The following is a 23,891-nucleotide window of genomic DNA, read 5'->3' as shown; positions in this document are numbered from 1 at the left end:
GCCTGCAGACACACCAAAAATTACATTTTGGTTTCAAGAGAATGCAAGAAGAGGAGGAGCAGCACTGCAAGCAGCAGGGTACTGACAGAAGCAAGATTAACATGCAACTGTTTAAGTGCAGCATGCTATTTACCTAGTATCATTTTGGAAGGGTATTAGTATCTCATGAAGCCAGTTGAAAACTGGAAGTAATGTTACAGCATGTATTACCTACAAACACGTATCTGTTTATCTGAGGTAACTCCTTGCACATAAAGAGTATCAGCAGAACAAGACACGTGCACGTGAAGTGTTTCTTTGAAATAGTGAAAGTCCTCATCTAAAGCCTGTATGATAATAAAATAATTGAAAAGCCTTGGAAAGCCTTAAACCCTGCCTTTTACAAAGGCCTTCTGACATCACTGAAGGCTCTACCCCAGGGGTCCTCAAACTACAGCCTGTGGGCTGGATACGGCCCCCCAGGGTCCTCAATCCAGGCCCCGGTATTTACAGAAGCCCCCCGCCCCCCCCACCCCCCACCCCGCCAGGGGTTGGTGGGGAAACCAAGCAGCCGCAGATGGCTGCCTGCCACTTCATCTGCGTACCGGCCCCCTGGTTAAAAAGTTTGAGGACCCCTGCACAGATACAGGCTTTATTTGGCCTGGTAAAAGGCTAACTGTGACCTTACTGAAAACCATCAAGCTCATCTGTTAGAGATTCCAAAGACTAATAGCAGACGGGAAACAAATGTTTATGAGGGTAAGAATATTGGAGTTTACACTGCTTGCTGGGCTGTGTTTTCCTGGACTCCTCACAGTCACACCAGAGGCATTCAAACTGCTCTGTATCCTTACATCTCTCCGTAGAAAGGTGCAGAGCAGCATTATAGAGAACTCAAGTTTGGGCCTCCTTTTGCAGCAGGGAGATTTGAAGTCTGCGATGCAACTCCCTCTGTTGTTACTTTCAGGAACGCTGAAGGGTACACTTCTTGTAAGTTCTTACAAACACACCACAGAACCAGTCATATAACAGAACTATCTATATATGTACAATAATGTTGGGATATGAACTTCCATAATCTAATGAGCAGTCTTTTTAAATGAACAGACGTCAAAATATTCTGCACAACAGACAAATTTGATTTTAGAAGCTCATCGTCCTTTAGTTAGTATGAGACTTAAAATACAGCTCTAATACCCAGTGTATGTTTTAGTAAGTGCATGTTGTGTCCTACCCCCTCATATATGAAACAGAATGAAAAGCAACAGTCGTGAGTTTTTCCAATACTGGACAGTTGGGCAGTATAAAATACATCCAGTTCCACTTACCCACCAGGCTTATGACAGCATGGTTCAAATTTAGAAGTGCTAGAAGCCATCAAGAGAACAGACTGTTCATCTTGACAAATCCCTACCCTTTTTGTCATAGTTTTGCACCAACCCAGTGTCAATGACAGATGTTTGGACAAAATGAACAACGGTAGCCGCTTCTCACGCTGTTCAGTGGCAAAGCAGTTTTGCTGTCTCTCTGAAAATGAGCGTCACAGGAAGAACCTATTACCTGCAAGTTGTAGTCCTGAAGAATTTTCACCAGTGAGTCTCTCAAATTAGGAATCTCCATGCCTTCCTTAATGCGGTGGATCAAAAGAATGGGATCAACATGAGTTCCGATATTGTTCAACAAACCAGTAATAAAAGCTGTGAAAACCAAGAGGCAAAGAAATTAAGAACAGAACCCAGCAAAATACCTGACTAAAGGATGCTTCAGTGACAAGCTACAGGCTTTGGATGATTCTATGACAGTTCTCTATACTGAGATATAAAACTAAGCCTCTTTCACATCGCCTCCGTATGTTTCATGCAGCTGCATTTACTTGAATACAGGCCTTTGGGGAAGAGAGGAAGATACAGTCTGGCAATTCAGAGAGTTTCTAGGGTATTCAGAAAAGGGGTAACGGAGTATCCAGCACACACCCACAAGTAAATAATGAATTTCATTTCAATAAAAAGGGCACTTGAGCAAATCAAGCCAAAAAATTAACTACATTATGCGACTACTCCATTCCCAGTACCAGGGTTTAAAAACATATTTTCAAGCACTTGACCTAACTCCAACGTGTGTCTAAATACTGCTGAGAGCAACTCACAAAACACAAGTGACACTTCAAAAAAGAAGTTGTCTGCTTTTTGAAGTGCACCTGGCTAAATGAAACACTAGGATAAACCCCAAGGCTGTGTTTTTTCTTCAGCCCCCAAGACAGGAATATCACTGGAGCTGGTTTGCATATGGGCAGATGGAACGGAGAGAATTCTATATGCTTTGAATCGCTTTTGATCTAAAGATGTCACTAATTGTAGCACCGCTTTTAGTGATGGACTGCACTTAAATATGGGTAACTTGAGAATGCCATTCTTCTAAAGAACTAACAGATTTTGGTTGGTTCTTCCTGGCAGAATTAGCAGCCATGGCATGAAAAGATACGTATTCTGACACTAATTCTACAAGACATTCAATCCTTCAGAACAGAGATCCCAAGGGAGACTTTAAAGCCTTGCTTTAAAGCCCCAGAAAAGTTGCAAAACTATCGGAGTAGACAGTTAAAATACTTCTCTATTTTCTCAGTCGTATGAACTCCTCTGAATCTGCCTCCTGAACAAAACTCATGTTGCTTAAGAGATCGACAGTTTCTGATTCCATCTAAACTTTAAACTGCAGTAGCTATTCATGTAATGGATGAAAGGTAAAATGCACTCATCATTACAGATCTTACCTTTTGCGACAGAAACAAAACAAATTAGTTATTCTACTGAGAGACAGAAAGGTGTAGGTTCTTCATTTTCAGAATTTCAAAGGGAAGCAGCTGCAATAAACATGCTACACAACATCCTCATCAAGCCTGCAGGCTGTGTTTTGAGGCTGTCTAAAAATAAAGCCTCATTCTGTCAAATTAAAAGCACCATTTTTCCCTTGATTTGCCATTAAGGACATAACTTTGCAGAGCTTAGTCAAATATTAAACTCTCTAAGTACTTATTCTGTAGCATGCTCACATGCTGCCTTACTGGAAGTTTTTAGCACAGCAGGACAGCTATGTTGTGCTCCACAAACCAGAAGGCCTCCCTGTCCATCCATAAACACCTTCTCTAATGTGCAGGTGGATAATTCAATGCTTTATTGCAATAGCAATCCATAAAAACACACACATGCAAGGTTTCTGAGTAAATATCCCACTTACGTGGTTTGTCAATAGAATATAAGATGAGGTCTTCCCAAAGTTCTCCATCATCTTGTTCCTTGGCAAATTCAATAGCTTTATCTACGTCTTGCAATTCTTCCATTATCATCTTCAAGGCACTGCGGCTATTACCCATTCTGCCTAGAAGAAAAAAAAAAAGAATTTATAGAACCTAAATGCGTATCAATGCTCAGTGCTTTAAGAAGGTCTTTCAATTTGAATTTTGTAAGCGTGAAGTTGCCTCCAACTAATTCAACCAAGTTCCATTCTAATCTGATCTAATCTGATGTCGGAATCAGATGTAGAATCCCAATGCAATCAGTGTAATCTGAACAAGTGCTTGAAGCACTTTGCCGGACTGGGACCTGAAGCCTTTCTTAAGGATGTGTTGGGTCATATTAGGGGTCCTGAAGTGCAGCAATATCTAATGTAAGGGGCTATGTATGTTTATGAACATGAACTATGACATGAAATACCCCCTTTGTGTGCCTGCATGGCACTCTTTTAATTTGCACTAACTATAGAGCAGCTTACACCCATGGAAAATGAGAAGGGAAGAGGAAGAAGTAGTAAACACACTGAACTATTTTTTAAATAAATCCATGAGTAAATCCTACTCTGCTCTCAAATGGTCCACAAAAACATTCTTACTAAAAAGACTGACTAAAAAGCCCACTTTCCATTCTGTTCATGACTAACACATAACATAAATAAAAATCTTAGTCTTACAATGCTTCCCATTCAGAGCAGATTCCTAGGTCTGCTGGAGGAGTTTATTTACAATTCATTTTATTAAAAAAAAAAAAGAAAAGAAAAAAAAGAATAAAGGCAATATAAGCAAATCTTCCACCTCAGCAAAAGATAGTATTAAGATTCTGAGATGTATTCAGAATAGAACATTTGTTTTACTTCTCGCCTCTCTTCAAACTGACAGTATTACTCTTTGAGATTGTCTCAAAAAAATCTCCCCCCACAAGCTAATCCCCAAAGCCCCCCAGCACCTCCAAACCCCCAGAAAAGCACCAAATCAAAAACACAGTAACACAATGTATGGAGTTAAGACATCATATGAATAATTCAGTGCTTTATTTTCTAAATCATGTTACTTGGTTGTACTGACCACCTATCAACTTTGTCTCTGGGAAAGCGTGTTAAAACTGTATTAGACAACACATCATTCATTTTTGCAGCATCGACTGATTAAAAGCATGATTAAAAGATTGAAAGCATGCTGTCATTTATCACAAGGAGAGTTACTTACTCAGAAGATAGACTGTCTCTTCTACAAAGTTCCTCTGTTGGCAGATCTCAAGAGCCTTGAATTTAAGGGAAAGGAGGAGGGAAAGAATACAGAGAACCATGTAACATGATATTTTATTGATCACACATGCTGCAAGAGGCTTAAAGATATTTTCCCATGAAGTTGTACTACTCATTTTGACAAGAACACAGCTCCCTTAGTATGCACTGCCAGGTCCTCTGGCATTAATTAAAAGGAGAAACTCCAACGCATTTTTTTTCATTTTACTTATTTTTCTCCAAGCTTAAATAAATCCAGGAACAGGACTGGTATTTCAGTCTGGATTATGCCAGTTTCGACCTCTAAATCTACTGGCAACTTCCTTCTTGCCCTTCCAAAATTTTGTTTATCCAGAAGCATTAAGGTTATCTGCTGCCAAGACTTGCTTCCTGTGGGTGGACTTCAGAAGTCCCTAGTGATGGCAGGTCTGCTTGACATCCATTCGTAACACAAGACCAGATCCCCTCAGGGTAACCAGAATGGTTTTAGGACATAGAGTGCCCTCCAAATTTTGTACCAGTGGCCTCCAAGATGACACTACAAAAATAACCTAGCGCAAATATGAAACAATAAGGAGGAAGCATTTCTTGTTATTTTGGTTTAAAGACCTGAGGGCTAAATACCACAAGCAGTTACAGAATCTGTGTGTAGGTGAAGAACACTTAGCACTATTACCAAAACTACCAAACTGATTACCAACAAGTTTTTAGTTCCAGAAAATTGGAAGGGCTGGTATGCCATAAATGATGCCGTGTCTGTTTCCAATTTGAAAGCAGAAAGCAAATTCAAGATTCACGGCACTCCTGTGAAGACAACTCTTCACCCCAATAAAGACTTTCATACATGGAAATAAAAACTATAAATGCGTAAAATACAGCTACATCTAAAGATGTAGGTAGGAATTAATTTTTCCTTCCATTTGCTAATTATTTCAGATGGGTTACTATGAAGATTAGAGATACAGACGATGAATTTTGGGGTAGGAGTAAGTGAATTACCAACCGGATACATCAGGGGAATGAAGCTATGAATAATACTACTACGTTATAAACACAGCTGACAGCCTTTTTTCTCTCCATTTCAAAGTTTAACTACAAAGTACCAGGTATCCAGTAGCTCTGGACGCTGTGTGTTTCTTGACTGTCACGCTCCCTCTAGAGGAAAACAGGGAACATTCGTACTTCTCTCGGTTCATTCTCTAATAAAACATTTGCTGAACTGCACTTGAGTAAAAGTGGCTTACTTTTAAAGAACAAGTATTTCTTCCTGCTGGGTTTATATTTTCTTTAAAGCAACAATAAGCACGATTTTTTTCAAACATCATGGGTTTTTGCAATTTATACACTGCACTGGAATCTGCTGAATAGGAACTGAAAATATTGGTAACTGGGACATTCTTGGTCCCCTTTTTATTTCCTTAGAACAAGGATTTGTATGTGGCAAAAAGTGTTACTATATGGTATGTATGGTAAGAAGGATAACCACAGTTAGTGACGACAGTAAATTCAACGAAGTTTTATATAGTGTCGGTATCTTTCCTCTCTGCCTCAGCTTCTTACTGAAACATATTAACATTTTAATGTAAGGTTATAAGGACACTTTTTTTCCTAACATCCTTCTCTCTCACTTTGGTGATTACTGCATCCCATCTTCCAAAGATCCACGGGTCTCTGACTTATTCTTGCTTACAGCCTGTAAACTTGAGCAAAGCAATGCCAGCAATGTGCTTCTATCATTTACACACAGTACTTTTCTGCACCACCCATCGCTTAAGACAGGTGGCTGGATCTGCAATAACTAAAACTGATTTGCACCAAAGGAAAAAAAATGCAGATAAGATTTTAGACGTAAAACCATGATCATGCAAATAATGCAAAAGGTAAAAACTAAGAGAGAATCACAGAGTTATAAGCAAATAAGCCAACATAGAAAAAAGTATCTGGCTGGCAACCTCTCAGGCTCACTGCCTAAAATAATCACCAAAACAACCTAGTTTCTTGCGACAGCTTCAACAAAGACCAAGCCTCCAACCCTACACACAGTATGTTCCAGCGTTCCCTGCTGTTGCACAGTAAGGTTGACAAAAGCATGCAAAACAAGAGAGGTGCCAGGAACAGTACTAGTTCTGTTTAGAACCACGTAAATTGCAATATTCAATATTACATTTAAAACTATTCCAGTGCACATAGAGAGGCATCCTTTTACAACGTCTGTGTTGCTTGGCCATTAGGAGCAACAAATACAAATAATAAAATATTGACCCAGCTAAAGAGGAAAACAAATTTTTCATTTGATTCCTCTCATTTCAAGCAAGGGGAAAAAAAACAACCAAGGTTGCCCTTAACTTTTTTTTTTTTTTAATTTGGAAAGAAAGAACAAGAAAGGGAAATATAAAGAGCTTAAAAGTGGTGAAAACTTGGTACTTTGTAAAACCCCAAGTCTACTAGCAGAAGTACAAAGATAAACCACTTCTAGCTCTGCGAGTTCAGTGACTTTTATACTGCGTATATTATTTGAAAGCAATTTAGGACCTTACAATACAAAGCTAGAAAAATTCCACTTTATAGCTACTCATTTTTCAAGATCTAACATTGACTGCTCCTAGACTGGGCAAAAAGAGTGTTGATTTCTTACAGGCAAAACCTGCTGTTCAGTCAGGCCAGGCACTGATGAGTAGCTATGTTGTAGGAACACTTCAAGTGTGAACTCAGAAATTCTGCCTTCAAGATCCCCACCAATTCCTGCCCTGTGAGCTGCGAGAGGAAGGTCTCAGCTGTCAGCCCACTCTGCAAACCAGGCGATGGCCATAAACTCAGAGCACCCCAGCTCTGGGCAGTAGAGGGCAGTACCGAGCGCAGTTACGAACTCACACTCCCGGCACAAACGCCGCAGACCTGCGCTGAGGCTCTGCCAGCTTACCTTCTCTAGCGGACAGTGAGTGCTGTCTCTGAGAAATGGTAGTAAGTTTGGACGATCATACTCAGCATAAAGGCTGATCTGTTTCTCGTGATATCGTTGGCCTTTATGGTGGTCTCTTTTGAAAAGCTTGTGCAAATACTAGGAATCAAAAAAGAGAATTAGAACTCAAACCGACTTACACAATAATATTTGTTCCCTACTAATAAAAAGCCCTGCCTAACTTCCTCAGGAATGTGCTAACACATACTAAAAGGCACAGAAATTAAATCCTGATACAAAAGCTGAACTTTGTGTTTTTCTGAAGTACCCTCACATCAGCAATCTCCAAGAACAGCTCTGTAGAACAGGCTGTCCACAACACTCAAATGAATGCCCTTCAACCTTCAAGAAAACTACTGGAGTTTGAATTTTATGTAAAACTTTGGGGAAATACGTCAAATGAAACATGTTGGTTATCTAGATATGCTTGACCATTATAGATAACTATAGATCAAATTTTTACCACATGAAATGTTTTAACTGAAGCACTTCAAAATATAGATACTGTGGCAAAGCTCCTTCCTCCCTAGATGAGCACAGAAAAGTCTGGAGAATAATTATGAGGGCGACTGTTATTCAAAGGGAAGTAGGCTTCACACTTGGAAACCGGTGCATGCCTTCCACAAACTGACAGCCAGTCAGTCATCTCTGCAAACCTTGTGTCTCTGCAAATCTCGTGGGCTGCAGGCTGTGTACTCCATAGAGCTGCTTCCCATAATCAGGTGTCTAACACATAAACCTGCTCTCCACCAGATCGATGCAGTGAGCCCCACCTGTACACAGCAGCAAGTTAAACTTCCCTACATAATACAGTCCGAGGAAGTGGTTACACGTTACGTATTCCACTGACAGCACGTTCAAACTGAAGAGGTGCTTTTGGAATAGCAATGTGGAGCCACAGCCTTACAGTGATACTGTAATTCTGCACAAACAAGAACAATCCTGCAGCATATGGACGTTACAGCTCTAGAAAGACAAGTGGTTCACTGTCTCTGTGGATCAGCACGACGTGCTTCAGTGTTGCACCCACTACCCAACCCCATTTTTGTCTAGGTAAAGAGGAGGGATACAAGCAAGAAGTAACTGACCAGACAAGTGTTCGCAACGCCATAAGGAGTACCTCATGGTATATTAACAAGTAAGCAGTGTGTTATCAAGTTCTTACAGGTACACACTTAAAATTCTTTTACTACCTTAAAAACGCTATGGCCATGTTAAAAAATGGATTAGCAAACCGGCTTTGACGATTTATGACATTTCAGTGTCACGTGCACTTAAACACATCTGTAAGAGATGCATTTTTACATCTTTGAACCAGCAAAGAGTTCAGCTCAACTTGAAACTAACAAGAGTATAGAAATAATTACCACATGCTGTAGCTCAGGCCTGTTTTCCAATTCTTCAACGACTCTGTCAATCTGAAAGAAGACAAATAAAACCCAATAGATTAGCAAATCTGTGATGAACATCCCATTTACAGGAGTGAAAGAAGGACAGGTAATACAAGCAAGCATTGGACTGCCATGCCATGAACTTGCTATACTCACAGAAATTTTATCTTCGTTATCCAAAAGCATGTCTACTGCTTTCTAAAGTAAAGAAAGAGAATCCAGTGAAGAAACAGGTACAACATTTTCTCATACTCTATACAGTATTATGCTTGTTCATGCATGGGTATCTGATAGATTATTGCAGACCTACTTTTTTCAGCAACACAGAGAGAGCAGTTTGCATAACACCAGCATTCCCCGACAGCACAGCATTACAGGAGAACACACCATGTATTCTTCTAGAATACCTCTCCTAAGTTTCCACGCTAATAACAATCAATACTGTACACTTACATTGCAGGTGAAGTATGCCTATTGAATCATGGGTCACAGAAGGCCACTGCCAAATGATGTAGAAATATTATGTGTCCCATTGCAAAAGGAACTGCAGGGTGATGACTGTGTAAGAAACACATTATTCAACTTGCCTTACAACTGGATTCCTCCAAACTACGTGCACACCAATACCGTAACACAAGCAGCCAAGACCATGTAAGCCAAAGGGCCACCAGAATGCTGGTTCAGCTTCCTCTTACAAGAGCAAACTTTGCTTCACATACAAAAAATACAAATCCATAGATTCCTGGTATGATTTACTCTATTTAATAAAAAAGAATTCTACTCCTTTTTTTTTTTTTCTTTTTTTTTTTTCTCCTATGTAGTTTAGAATAGGCATACCAAAGATGATCACTTTGGTACTCCTGGCTCCTATTTTAGCTCCAGTGCTTAAACAATTACTGCACTGAAAAAACAGCAGATCTACTTGGTGTCCTCCCAGGGATCACACCAAAGCATGTTTGCTGAGATTTCTATAGCCAGCTGGGAAGAAAGAAGATAGAATTCAGCACAAAATGCGAGCTTCTTGATTTTGGGAATTTTGGTTCTTCTTGCAAACTTTCAGAAGCAAATTAATTGACTGCAGTGAAAGAACGTTTAATATACACCTCAACAAATTCACTGCCTCCTTTCTTTGGCTTATTAAGAGCATTAGTTCTTTAGAAATGCAGAAGCAATATCATGGTGAAAGTCTACTTGAGAATCACAACAATGATCTTGGACTGTTCTTACTGTGAGTGATACTCAAATGGAAATACAAATGAAAAAGATCATCCTCAGGTCAAGTATTTTGCAGTCCAGGCAAACATAATCTTCCTTACCTCAGAATGTATTCAGACACAGCAAACACGCTCTCTGCCTGAACACTATCCTTAGCTCATCTATTTTTAATCTGTTAAAATATCTCTAGTGCAAAGTGAATATAAAATCATTAAGATCACCATACCTCTGAATCAAAATCCATGAGCAGAACGATTTTGTCTCTGATAGAACTGAAAAGATTGTGCTTGTGGATCAACTGGAAGACGTCTTTGTGCCTCAGAGTTAAGTAAATTTCAAGGGCTCTGCCATAGCGCTGGTCATAAGTATACCTGACAAAATAATGTTACAATACACGTGGATCTTAAATAACCAAGTGTAGAAAAATCACCTACGAGGGAAAATGTAAATGAACTCCAGGATGCAAATCTTGCTAGAATGCTATTTGATCTGATAAATTTTGAAACGGTTGCTGTGATTCATTTTTGTTGAAGGGAAATCAGACACTCGGCAACATTAATTTCTGTTTATATCAGCCACCACATTTGTGTTCTGACCTGTGGTTCTCTGCATTTTCGTTTTCCTGTTTTCAAACCACAGCAGAAGCTACACAAAACACCTACCTTTTCTATTACTGGAAACTAATTGGAACTCTCTTCAGAACTAAAAAACTTTGTCCTCTTAAAACTTTGGGACAGACTGTAACATAGCAATAGACAGTAGCTCTGCTTTCTTCAAAGAAGTAGTATGAAAAGAACTTAACATGGGAATCAGGCTGAGAACACCGAAGAGCTTTATGTCTGTACGAAGCAGCCTAGAACCTGATCAGTTCTGGCACATTTTCCAGCCACGCAGTAAACCTCAATATAATACTTCTGAAATAGCGGGGAAAACAGCACCATCTTATTTTCCTGTGGGTAATTCTGAAATGTGCACTTCACAAAAGAGGCTCCCCCTGACAGCATAAAGAGGACTGCTAGCTATTTGCTTTGGAAAGAGTAGCAGCAAATCCAATCTCGTACTAAACTCTTTGCCTTTCATACTCCGTGTACACTTTATTATAGAGGGAAAAGAATTGCTAAGCTGTGCAATCAGCAGAGGGGAGAGGAGAGAAAGCCAATACTCCCCAGATTACAGCAAAGCAGGTATTTCTGTTAAGAGAGTTAGGCAAACATTTATAAACTACAGTACACTATTTCAAGCTTACTTTTTGTAATAGGAGTTTAAAATTGTACTCACAATTCTGCAAGCGTTCGTAGCAAAGTCCTGTTCTGTGGATCTTTCTTCAGGTGATCCACTACAGCTTGAACTATGATTGTGTTGTTGTAGAGATCTCCAGGCCACTCTTTTATCAGGGTTGCAAACCCCTAAAAGTATAAGAGATTTTAACAGAAACAGAAAGAACTGCCTAAGGAACATTTCAAAACATCAAAGCTTCAGCTAAACCTCTGAGATGATACCTGCTGTGCTTCACCTCTAAGCCAGTTTTACGTGCCCGGAGACGTGCATAGTGAAGAACACAGATTTTCCTTCTCAGGCCAATGTTATTAAGATTTATGAAGCTCAGTCTCTTTTGGGTACTGTAGGCTTTGTGCAGCACCTCAACCACTTATGCTACATTAAACTAAAAATAACAGTATTTATAATAAATAATCAATCTCACAGTATTTGCGTGCTCTGAAGAACTTTCTACCTATTCTCCTAAAACCAAACCCCAAATTCATCTTTTACATCTTTTTATTATTGTGGAACTGTCCATTGATAATCTGTTTGAATACAACACAGAATTTGCTGTTGGAATTCTACATTGCTAAGGGTGTCTGGTTGGCGATACCTATTATACATGGACACATCTCGCCGCAGTACCTCATAGTCACTCTCCAAAAATTCATGCAGGACCATTTCATAGATCAGAGGTTTCAAAACTGGATCCCGCCTGGGCAAGTAACGACTAATCGCCTACAGGAAGAAAAAGAATAAAGTGTCAGAAGGGAATGACACGTAACATCCTGGCACATCGATGACAGAAAAAAGTATTTGTTGTGAAACAAAAAACCCTAAAATTATGTGTAAAACATGGCTCTGGGTAAACGCTGAAAGAGTTGTATATTCGTATTTGGAAGCAGTATCCTGAAGTCAGCTACTGAAGGACTACACAGATTGGAATTGCATTACTTACCTGTAAGAATTCTCATTAGAAAGATAGGTGCCAAGATACTGGTTAGAATGGAAGAATTAGCCATTGCACTTAGGGGTGTCTGCATATGTACTGCTAGTCATTTAGAAAAAAAAAAACCATGAAAGACCCCTCAAAAGAAGAAAGTTTTCAAAACCCATTTTGTCCAGTCTTGGTCTATGTCTTGTAAAAAGGCATAAACATTCATTTGCTGAAAAACGTGTACTTTTGATTAATGACTTACTGTGAGGTCGCTACATTTTATGAAGAGTTCTGTTTTGCTACTATTTTTACACACCCAAATGAAAATTAATTTGAGAATACATCTCTGCACAGAAAGGGTGAAGACGTGTGATCTGTTGCTGTATAGGAGGTGTTAAGGAACCATGTTCTGGAAGGCAGGAGACGAGAACCTGCCAGAACGAATCAGCTCATACCCTGGAATTTCAGCACAGCATCTTATTAGTACTATTATTCCATTCAACTAGAGCCCAAGGTTATTACCGCCTGCCAAAATAAGCCCTACTGCTACCAGCTGTGTGGGGACTTTGGGGTTTATAGCTGAAGGCCCAACAGTGATGAAATTCCTCCAAGCACCCAGAGATGTTGCCTGCTGCCCACTAATGGCACGTGGTGCAGTAGCATTTTGCTACTCAAGTTGCTCGGACAAAGCAGAAATGACATCTTGCTACATTTTTCTGTTTGTTTTTTTGTTTTGTTTTGTTTGTTTTTACAGACAGCAATGACTATTCACAAAAAAATTCTCCTTGAATTTAAATCCAAAAAATTGCCTAAGTTACATATTGCATTAGTCTTCCATCCGTAGGTGAAAAAGGAGGTAAAATAAAAGACAAATAAAAAAAAGCATTGTTAACGACTTTGCAAAAATTTAAAGTTCATTGCTCACAGGAGACCTATTCTCTACCCACACTGTTTGAGCTTGGCCAGTCTTTGAAATGTAGCGTGCTGCCAACATCAGCTCCCACCGTCTGTCACAGAATTTAATGACTAACTCAGGGTATGGTCTTGCCAGCTGCCCTGGGGAATCATATTCCTGACCCCCTCATAAAAAAACCTCCTCCAACCATAAAGAAAGCAAGCTGATCATCAGCTAGAGACTCCAAGGCAGAGGACATTCTCTAATAGCTGTTTTCATTCCCACTTTCCACCTTCCTGCCACCTCCTAAATGAACAGCTTGGTCCGACCGGCTTTGCCGCAGCTCTTGGCTGCGGTTCGGCCGCGCAGCGAGCTGTGGCGCAGTGCAGCTGCCTCGCTGCGTAGGGGCCAGGCTGCCTTGGGAAGGAATCTCTCCTGCCCCAGGTCCCACTGCTCTGAAGGAAAAGCACAAGCCGCTCCTGCAGTTTGGCCCCCATGGTCAGCAAAGGCGGAGAAGCGCCCGAGTTATTTTTAAGCCTAGGCACAAAGGTGAACTCAGACCCATGCTGGAGGTTACAAACTCTTCCAACTGTATTTTTAAGCAGTAGTTAAGAAGCGAGGTCAGACAAAGAAGCTCCATAATCAGCATGCCTTTGCATCAATTCCTGAATTATGTGGTGAAAGAGACTTTAAACAAAAAGGATACTATATACAGAAATATTTTCTTTGTTTCTTCTTAAGACCTGCTTTCAAACTTTTGAACAATAGGTATGAAGACGGAGAACAAGAAATCCTATATAAAAGTTAACATGAGATAGCCTAAAATATCTCACCAGTAAGTGCAAACCACAATTATTAATCCTTCAGCGGATACCTAAGAGATGAAAGAAGCTGTCTGGATAACACTGCTCTATGCTGTGCGCACCACAGTCAAGTGAAGTCTGTCATGTGTCCTCTAGCCAATGTTTTGGTCAAAGTCTTTCTGCGGCTCATCCTGCACTCATGCTGAAAGTCACTGCTGTCACAGCAGGGTCAACAGAATGGAGCACATCCCTGACGCCACAATGGCCATCGCTTGCAGAATCTGGCACCTTCCTTCAGATCCACCCTCCTAAGCTGTCTGAGCTGAGACATTGGATTTTACACTGAAGTGATTTGAGCACAAGCATGTACTCCATCAAGCCACCACTGCTGAAGGAGAGGAGCAGATCATTGCAAGGCTCTAAAATCTTGAAACTGCCATAACAAAGTTTGCTAGAGGACATTCACTGTAGACATGAGAGACAGCAAGATACCACAATGCAGTCTCTGGTAGCCAAACAGGACCTTTTAGTACAGAACACTCAAAAAACCCTCCAAATCCACAAACAAACAAGACACCCCACAGGCTTTGATATTGGGGTATCCTAATTAGTCCCTCTGCAGGAAGGTAAGTTTAAGCCTTTAGTTTTACTGCCACTTCAGTTATCGGCAGATCACCTTAGATTGGAAACACCAGGTTTCAGGCAATCACTTACATGCAACACAAATTCTCTAAGAAAATTCCCTTTCGAAACAGATTTTGTCTCCAGTTCTCAAATAAAGTCTCCTCAACAGGGCCTAAAGCCATTACAGCCCAGTTACACCACCATTTAATACCTGCTGGTCGAAAAACAGGTAAAAACTCCAAATTGCATGCAAGTGACCCCCAGCATTACAAGAACCACTTCATTTAGATCTGGTTTAACTTAGTTCATCCTTTATAAGACTCAGGTATCTTTAGGAACTTGGGAAAAGTTACATATGGTTGAAATCATAAAATAAGAAAGGCATCTTCCAGAACTGCAGCTTGAATCTGAATCATGTAATGGACTGCATCTTATGTTTTTCTAAGTCCACTTCCAAAGGGCTGAAAACAACAAACTGTTTAGAAAGGCAGTAATTTAGCAGAGATGTTTTGCAGTAAACCTGCAAATATTTTTATATTTTACAGTCTGCTGGATGACATAAGTAGAGACAAGAAAAAAACATCCACTCCAGACACTTGCATCTAAAAACCAAAATAAGCCCAAAAGTACTAAGAAGCAGTGTATCAAAATTTCACCTGTACTTGCACTCAGGTCCTTTATAGCATTGAAATAAAGAAGCAGAAACATGAGATTTCATCTTCCAAGGTGGCAAAGAGTGCACCGAACCACTAAGCACTCATACAAAAGGCAAAGCTGTTCTTGCACTGGAATGGCTCTAAAACAAAAGCCAGACATTTCTGAAAACTGTAATGCTGAAACACTTTCGCTCTTTGAACAGAATTAAACAGCTCAAAACCAGCAAGGGACTGCATGCTGTGAGATCTTAATAATATGTCCTTTTTGGCTCATTGAGTTTGAATAGGAAGACATAAAATTCAGAAATAAACGTACACGTGTTACCAAAGGGAGTGTGCATAATGTTTTCTACTGGTTTGGCAGCGACAGTACTATAGCCTTATGTCCCAGGCAATTTATTAACTGAGAATCTCACATTAAATGTGTCCTGTTACGGTAGCTGGCTTGCAACCAGGGAAAACACAAGACAGGGCAGAATGCTCCTCTTTCTTGCCACCCTTTCTAGCACACAGCATAGGTTTTACGTGTTGCTTTGCAATTTAACTGTTCTTTGATGGTTAAACCTGTGGCTTTGTTGCAAGGCATGTGGATTTTCAGGAAAGGCTGGCAGCCATGGAGTCTACTTACCTTCAAGAGTTATGGTACAATTTTTCAGGTCATACTGGAAGGGAGTGAAAAGCAAATGGGAAAGATGTATTTAACTACGAGCACCTTTGCAAGTAAAGGCCTTGGATGTGGGTCTTTTCATTGCAGACTGTCAACAAGGTAAAGATAGGTAGCTGAGTACCTGGATGTGCTATACCTCCTGTTTTGAGGCATGCTAACATATACACATTGATCTGAAAGGCAACTGTGCAACTAGAGATCCGGGGCAGGAATTTCAAGGGCAGTGTTGTATCATGCTACCACACTGGAGACATCAAATGTGTTCCTTTAGCTACTTGGTCAAAACATGCAGGAAATACGGCATGCCAATTACTTGAGTGCAGAGACTGAAATTAACTTACCTTAAGCTGACCTATTTCTTTAAACTTGTAAACTTCAAATTCCCAGAGTTCTGTGTTTTTGCCAAGAATTTTCTGGCATTTTCTGGAAGGAAGATGAAAGAGGAGAAAACAAAAGTAGGTACACAGAATAATACAAATGTATTTGTAAATAGTACAAATGTATCCTTGCATTACTGCAAGGATTCCTTTCTTCTTTCTGCTCCATATCAAGACAGTTTCAAAGGTGACTTATTTGGGCAACCATTGCTTTAAGCAGAGCACGCCACGAACTACTCCTTTCAGATCTTACAATTTTACTGCATCCAAGAGGACTTCACTGCTTAATATGCATTCACCCTTATGGATTACAGCCATATTAGCTTCATGAGTGAAGTTTTTAAATCTCAGCTGAGAAAAATTGAGTACTTAAGATACGCTTAAGCTTACACATACATGAAAACACAAATCTTAGGTAATTTCTGATCCTTACTTCAGATACCCTTATTTGACATTTATGTTAACTGCCATGTAACCACAAATCATTTTCTGATGGTCCTACATGGAACGACATACTAATAAAATTAGATTATCAACATCCAAAACAAACCTCAGTTTTGAAAATCTAGTGTGACTGAAAAATCAAGGCTGACACTCACAAATATGTATGTCTAATTCTAGTCAAAGTTTAGAAAGTTTACAGTAACTTTTGGGTCACTACAGGCAAGAAAATATAGGGCACAGTAATACATTTGTATGTTTTGAAACCTCAGAAACTCCAGAACATGTAAAATCAACAACACAAAATACTTCAGAATGAATAATTTGCTTTTGCTTTGTCCTACACACACACACACACACACATTTTAGCCAGCAAATAAAAATCTTTAATAAGTTACCGAGCAGCCAGGTCATACTCTCCTTTCTCCACTAGGTGATTTATATAGGCTAAGCCAATGTCCTAAAGGGAATAAAAATCATTAGTTATAGAAGTTTGGAAGTCAGCTACTAGACTGCCACAATAACTATCATTCCAGCTGTATGCACTGCTGTTAAGTCAAGCAGCAGGCCCTAAGGGTATACCCTGAGTCCTCCTTTAGATGTAGGGCCCACAGATCAGTCAACACAAAATAAACGCATAGACTGCTCACAAATTCAAATTAAGATGCTCTTTTAAACAGTTCGCATGACCTCACTGACGCTGAGATGACCGTACCACCTCTACATATTAAGGATTGTTCAAAATCCATAGTGCATCCATTTAGTGCTTGCATTAGTCATTTCTAAAAGAAAACCACCAGCCATTATATGAAACACTTTCTTTGTCAACACAAAGTTTGCAGGGGGGAAAAACACTGGCTGGGAACATAAATCCTAGCGCTGCTCTATACAATAAAGGAATTACCGAGAATTTAGCAAGATTATTACATATTATTACAAAATAAAATCCCCTTCTCCAGAGTTCATCACACAGGTCAGCTGTAAAATTTTTCTGTTAGGCATTTAATATTGTAAAATTTTGGCAAAACAGCCATGGCCTCTACTATAATTTCAACACTGGTGTCATGGTCAACACAGCCCAGTGTACCCACTGCGTAACTTAAGAATCACATCACTAAAAGCACATTGTTCCCAGGGGAAAGAAAAATCATGCATGTACACCTGATTTTAAAATTCCATTCCACTGGAATAGTCTGTATTTTCAACTTCACCATTCTCAGGAATGAAGATTTCCAGCAGCCTCTTTCTCCAGTAGGCCAGTTCCCCAGTGATCAGAGCAGACAGTATAACAAAGGGAGCTGTAGATCTGCGGTTGTTTAGGACCTTTGCATTCTGCTCTAGAGGTGCAGGGGGGCAGCCATCATTACTGCCACCTAAAAAAATCCCCAAGACCACCAGACTTGTCAGGTGATGCGAGTGTGCTATCATTGGTCTGATCACTGCTGGCCAGTGAGACCATGAGTTGTTTTAAATCCCTGAACTGATAATCCTTTGCTTAGGGTTTGATGTCAGCATTTTTTCGTTCAACACAGCCTATGGGTTTTGCATTACAGATCAAACACTCTACAACTCTGCTTGTATATACACACACTGAATTTCATCATAGCAGAGCAAATTTCTGCAAACCAAGAGAAATGGGGTTTTTGTGTTTTGGGTTTTTTTTGGTTTTTTACTTCCCTCCTAACATATTGCCAGGACCTCTTTTAAGAATTCTTTATAACTTTTGCAAGGGTCACAGAGCAGCTAAATCATACAAACTCTGTAATAGGTGATGGCATGGCATTAGGTCTTGATTCAACTTCTGGACTACCCAAGAAGAAAAGCATGTTTATGACATACTGACATATAATGTGTGTATTATAGCAGTAAACTGGCTACAAAATAAACACATCTTCTAACGCTCTGCACTTAAACACAAACTTCCATTTAAAGAAGCAGCAGTATTAATGAAACATCAATGCGCTCACGCCAAGGTCAATTTAAACAAAATAAAAAAATGCATGTTAAAACTAGCGATGCTTTTATGACTATTACATTATGCCCCTCTTTTGTCTTAAACATAGATATCCTTCATTGCTTTATGAAGAGACAATAGACATGGGAAATAACTACAAAGGAGATAAGGAGCTTCACTATGTAAAATAACAAGTACTGCCAAGCAACATGAAAGCTAGATGTGAAACTGCAACTGAATTTCAATAGCATTTATAAAGGTCTTCCCATTGCACCTTTAAAACTCCAGCCAAAACCCTCTCACACATACAAGGTGAAACAAAGAGAAATGTGTCACCCCCCACCCAATCTCTAATACAATACTGTGTGTTACTTGAAACAAAAGCAAGTTTAAGATAAAAGTTAAAGCAAACAAAAAGCCCACCAGCATTCAGAGAAGTGGAATTATTTTCTTTTTAATGTGAATAGCATCTTCATAAAATCCAAATCCTTTCGTGTTTCATGTACTAACATTTCTGTTCTGCAGCTGAAACTAAGAAATCGAATGCTAGTTGGAGTATGCCTAACAGCTATGGTCTGGTGCGACACAGAACAGGGAATCTATTTATGGCATCTCACAGCATTCTAAAAGAAATTAGATTATTTTGTTTTGAATAGAAGATTTGAGACTTACCAGAATCTTATGCTTTTTTATGGTTTTCTGACTGATTTCAGCTGCCATCAAAGCTTCCTATATACAAAAAGTAGAAAACACAGATACTAGCCAAATACACAAACTTTCAATACAGAAAGCTCTAGAACTGCATAAATCAACTATTTTTCAGAGCAGGGTGTTTGAAGCACTAGAATTTTTTAATGCCATGGTTGGATGAACAGCTTTGAATTCATACTCAAACAAAAGCAGTCAACCAAAGAGAAAACTACTTTTGTTTCCATCTGGGTTCACTCCACTTTACTATATTAGGATCAAATCGCAAGATTACAGTGAAACAGACAATAGAATTGCATTGGATCTTTTTCAAATGAGAATCCTTCACTACCAAAATCTGTGAAAAAAATCATCAGGAAAAGGGGTGGGGGAAGACCCAAAGTCTTCTCCAGTCAGACTGATTTCTATTTTAAGTGTCATTTGCCCTACTACTACTTCTTTCAAATGTACAGAAACAAAGCTGGCACTTCTATAAACAAAATGAAACCTTGAACATACATCATAACACACAAGCTACTACCTTGAATGGCTTTCATAAAGGCACACACACAGCTGTCACTTGCAAATTACTGGAGTCTTCAGGGACCAAATGCTGTGATTTACATAAACTGCAAAACTGCACTCATCATATGAGTTTGCTATTCAGATGCAAAAGCATCCACAAGGATTTAAACAAATCTGCATGAGAAATACCATGATTGCATTAACAAAAGGACTGTGTGCTGGTAACTTCCCACTTTTTTTTCCCCCCTTACAATGGGCATCTAACAAACAACACATAAATAAGAATTTGCAAGTTACTTTATGCATCATAACAAGTGTTCTAAATCATTAACTTCAGGACATCAGAATCCAGAACACTGGGTGCATGTTCATATTGTCTGCAAGAATTTATTATTATTATTTTAGGTGTTTAGATACACATGTTTAAACACACAAGTATTTATGCAACCAAATACTGAGCTGCTTTTTTCCAATAGAGCTTGTTTTTTAATACTGGCTCTGCTTTTTTGTGGGTAACGCTACTTTCAGCACCAATGCCTACATCCAGTTTGAGCCCATATTATTTTACTTTCAAAGGCTTCAACACCAAAGGTAAGTAATGTGAGGCAAGACACAGTACCCTAACACAACCTTTTCATTCTATAGCAGACGTGATATAAAATGGGGAAAACCTATTATCACCCACCAAATCCATTTCCTTTCCCTCTTTAGTTAGGACAGATCTAAAAAGATATCCATGTAGCTCATTAGTTAGCTGTTCTGCTGCTTTAAAGCTAAAACCCAGCTTTAATAATTTTCAGTGTCAGCTAATACATTTCATATCTGATGCTGAGAGCAGTATTCACAGCATCTAACTCAGCTGCCTCACTTCGGTGCAAATCAGATGAGTTGTTCCAGTAGGAAGACTAACTCTCCAGAAAGACGGAAAGGTGTATAGTCAACTCCCACCTTTTACAAGCATTTAGTCAATGACTGTAGGACTGGATAGTTTCTGTTCCAAATGACCTAGCAAAGTTTATCATCCCACTCAATTTCCAAACCAGGAAAGCCTGAAGGAAAGAATGTTGTAAAAATTACTTCGTATTTCTTCTTTTCAAGAAGCCAGTCAATGTGGTCATCTTGGTCCCGCTCTTTAGCCACAACCACATCTCTTGGGCTGATGATATAAAAAAGTGATTCACCTTCCGAATACTCTGCAAATGCATACACAGTTTTATTATTATTTTTTTTTCCTTAAGTAAAGCCCTGCTTTTTAGTACACCCTTGAGGGGAATTTAAAAACAGGAGACGCAAAGAAGACAGCAAGGCTACTCCTGCCAAACATGCCTGTTTGCGAAGCTGTATTTTCCAATAAATTAAAACTGGTTTAAATGGCAAAATATCTTAAAAAAAAAATCACTACAGCTTATTGCAAATTCTGATTCATCCACTATGTGTAAACTTTATGATGGTTTAGAACACATTATTATACTTTTAGAGGACTATTACACTACATAGCCTGCAATAAACTTATCCTCCCCATCAAGGTCAAGGCCATCAAAAGCATAAATGATAGATGCCATAACCCCTGGGGACACAGCACATCATTACAGCAATGCATTTGCAATGCTATAAGTTAAGGTTATATGTATAATGCATTTGCTTATAGCATAAGCTTTTATTTTTGAGTAAGCTCGAAGTAAAAATGTACTTAAAGGTAAAAATCAAACACAGAAGATGACTGTTCAGAGTAGTTATTATTTCCACAGAACATATGAAAAAACACCATCAATATTTTGTACGTACAGGAAAGAAAACCAATCCCCACTTTTTATCTGTATCTATACACACATACAAACACACTCCTGAACTGCGGAACAATTCACAAAATAATGCTTGTTTTAAAGCCATCAAAAATTTAGATTTGTCAGATTAACTAGAATATTCATTAAGCATGAAAGTACAACTGTGGACTTCAATGTTCTGCTTAAGGACAGGTATAAAGAAATCCCAATTCCACTGATAGATGCAGTAGAGATGTTTTGGAGATCAGGAGGAGATATACTGTATTTCTAGTGGCTTAAGGGCATTGATGTACACAAAGAGGCCTGCCAAGTCTATGATTTGAAGCATGCTGCCAGAGAAGATGCTTAAAAATCAGATTAATGGATTTTAAAAGCCAGAAGGAATGTTTCTGTTTAACACAGGCTATATAATCTTCACCAAGGAATTCTTCATCAGCTTTGCCATGCATCTTTCCTAACTACTACACATATATCAGAAAACTATCTCATCTTATTTAAAAGACTCTGGTATATACTGTCCCAGGGCTTAATCTCCTTGCCTGTTACATAATTAAACCTATCTTCTAGGCCTAACTTGCCAAACTCCAGTTTTTATTCACTATAGCTTACCATTCTGGGGTCTGTTATATGCTGACAGCTTTGTCAGTACTGGGAAGCTAAATGTCAGTGTGGCCCTTTTAAGTTGATCCAGGTGCATCTTGCTGTTGAAATGACATTTACACCATTTTTGTCACTAAAGCAGCTTTTCCAGACACTGTACCACTCATTTCACTATTCCTGAAGCCCTCTGCATCCGAAGAGACATAACAGCTCCTATGGATCACATGCTGAATGCATCTCCATCAAAGATATGACCTTCCACAATACTGGACGTTACATTCTGCCTTCCCCAGTACATCTGACGTAATAGATGGCATTACAAATCATGATGTTTAAATATGCAATTTGTTTTCTTTCATGTAACTGGTTCTTGTGGACTTTCACCTCACACTTCAGTGTCATAAGCAGTTCTTGACAGTTACTCAAAGAGATGCCATAAAAACAAAAAAGGAGGCTGAGTCCTCCCAAATCAATATTTTTTAACCAAGTTATGAAAATAAAACAAAACAGTATTAATAACACCTACCTAAATGATAATCTCTACATTCATTTTCCTGAAATCCTCGTACTGTTAGTGCATCAGAAGAGATCTCTTCACAGGACTCAGGTAGAGGCTGTACAATATCCAGTCTAGGCCTTGCACAACACTCCACTTCCTAGAAAAGCACAAACATCTTCGTTGCATCCTACACAATTTACCTTAGCAATGCCAACTGGTGGTCATCTACAAACAATGCTGAAATTCAACAGCTGCAAATATTCCCAAAGGTCCAGTACTTTGCACTGGGTACTCAGTTGTGAACCACACAAGTTGAGAAGTTGTGCTCCACAAAGTAGCTGTAATTGCAACTGAAACACAAAGTTATTCCTACCCTTGGCTTGTTGAATTTGAACAGATCAGTGCAGAGAAGGAAGTTTAGACAAGACACAGGTCTAACTCTTCCCCTGAGTTTGCTCACTATTTTTCTGCTCTTGGTCACAGCTATCACAGATGATCATAAACCATTGCATCCAACACACAACAGAACAATTTAACATCCAAAGTTGGGCTCAGGCCCTGAAGGACATTGCTCTATGAATCAACAATATTCTGGTACCAAGATGAACCTGGCTTTTTTGTAGCTAGTGTTCAACTTTGCACTTTTAAGCGTCAGCAGCAGTAGGGAAAAAATTAAACTGAGAATAATCTAAACCTCTTGCTGTGCTGATGATCTTAGAGTAACATGAGCATTCAAGTGCAACATAGGTGGTTATGTTAAGACGACATCATGGATTTTCATCTTCTATCCAAGGGAAACTGCTGTCTTCAACTAGCTGTATTTTTAATTAAGTCAGGGTCCAAGACAATTCATTATTTTTTACTTCTGGCTTGTGCATTGTAACAAAATACAGAATGAAAGAGCAAGGAGACATCAAAAGTAGATTTACACAGCTCTAGCCTACACATTCAGCCACAGCACTGCTTAGGTCTTTTGTTAAATTAACTGTTCCAGTGCAAGTCGGGGGTGGTGGTGGTGGAAACAGAAAAATAATAATCAAAGCAAGTCATGAGTTCAACTCTGATCAGATTTGTAACAATTAGGAAGCTTTTGTTTGAAAGCTAT

The 23,891-nt window shown here is 39.2% G+C and overlaps 1 protein-coding gene across 3 annotated transcripts in view; it reads right to left on the bottom strand.

Annotated features, from left to right (window-relative positions):
• VPS41 (VPS41 subunit of HOPS complex) overlaps positions 1–23,891 on the bottom strand; it is a 107,780-nt gene that overhangs the window by 11,310 nt on the left and 72,579 nt on the right. For all 3 annotated transcript variants that reach the window (XM_037383295.1, XM_037383296.1, XM_037383297.1), the window contains 14 exons: positions 22,814–22,943; positions 20,981–21,096; positions 19,364–19,420; positions 17,136–17,197; positions 16,261–16,342; positions 11,983–12,075; positions 11,356–11,483; positions 10,304–10,448; positions 9,019–9,060; positions 8,839–8,889; positions 7,433–7,570; positions 4,475–4,529; positions 3,214–3,354; positions 1,540–1,676 (listed from right to left, as the gene is read on the bottom strand). In XM_037383295.1, the coding sequence (XP_037239192.1) occupies positions 1,540–1,676; positions 3,214–3,354; positions 4,475–4,529; positions 7,433–7,570; positions 8,839–8,889; positions 9,019–9,060; positions 10,304–10,448; positions 11,356–11,483; positions 11,983–12,075; positions 16,261–16,342; positions 17,136–17,197; positions 19,364–19,420; positions 20,981–21,096; positions 22,814–22,943 (1,377 nt within the window). The remainder of the gene's footprint in view (positions 1–1,539; positions 1,677–3,213; positions 3,355–4,474; positions 4,530–7,432; positions 7,571–8,838; positions 8,890–9,018; positions 9,061–10,303; positions 10,449–11,355; positions 11,484–11,982; positions 12,076–16,260; positions 16,343–17,135; positions 17,198–19,363; positions 19,421–20,980; positions 21,097–22,813; positions 22,944–23,891) is intronic.

The sequence above is a fragment of the Falco rusticolus genome, chromosome 4, assembly GCF_015220075.1.
Source record: "Falco rusticolus isolate bFalRus1 chromosome 4, bFalRus1.pri, whole genome shotgun sequence".
Classification (NCBI taxonomy): Eukaryota; Metazoa; Chordata; class Aves; order Falconiformes; family Falconidae; genus Falco; species Falco rusticolus.
This window is presented reverse-complemented; position numbering and strand designations above follow the sequence as displayed.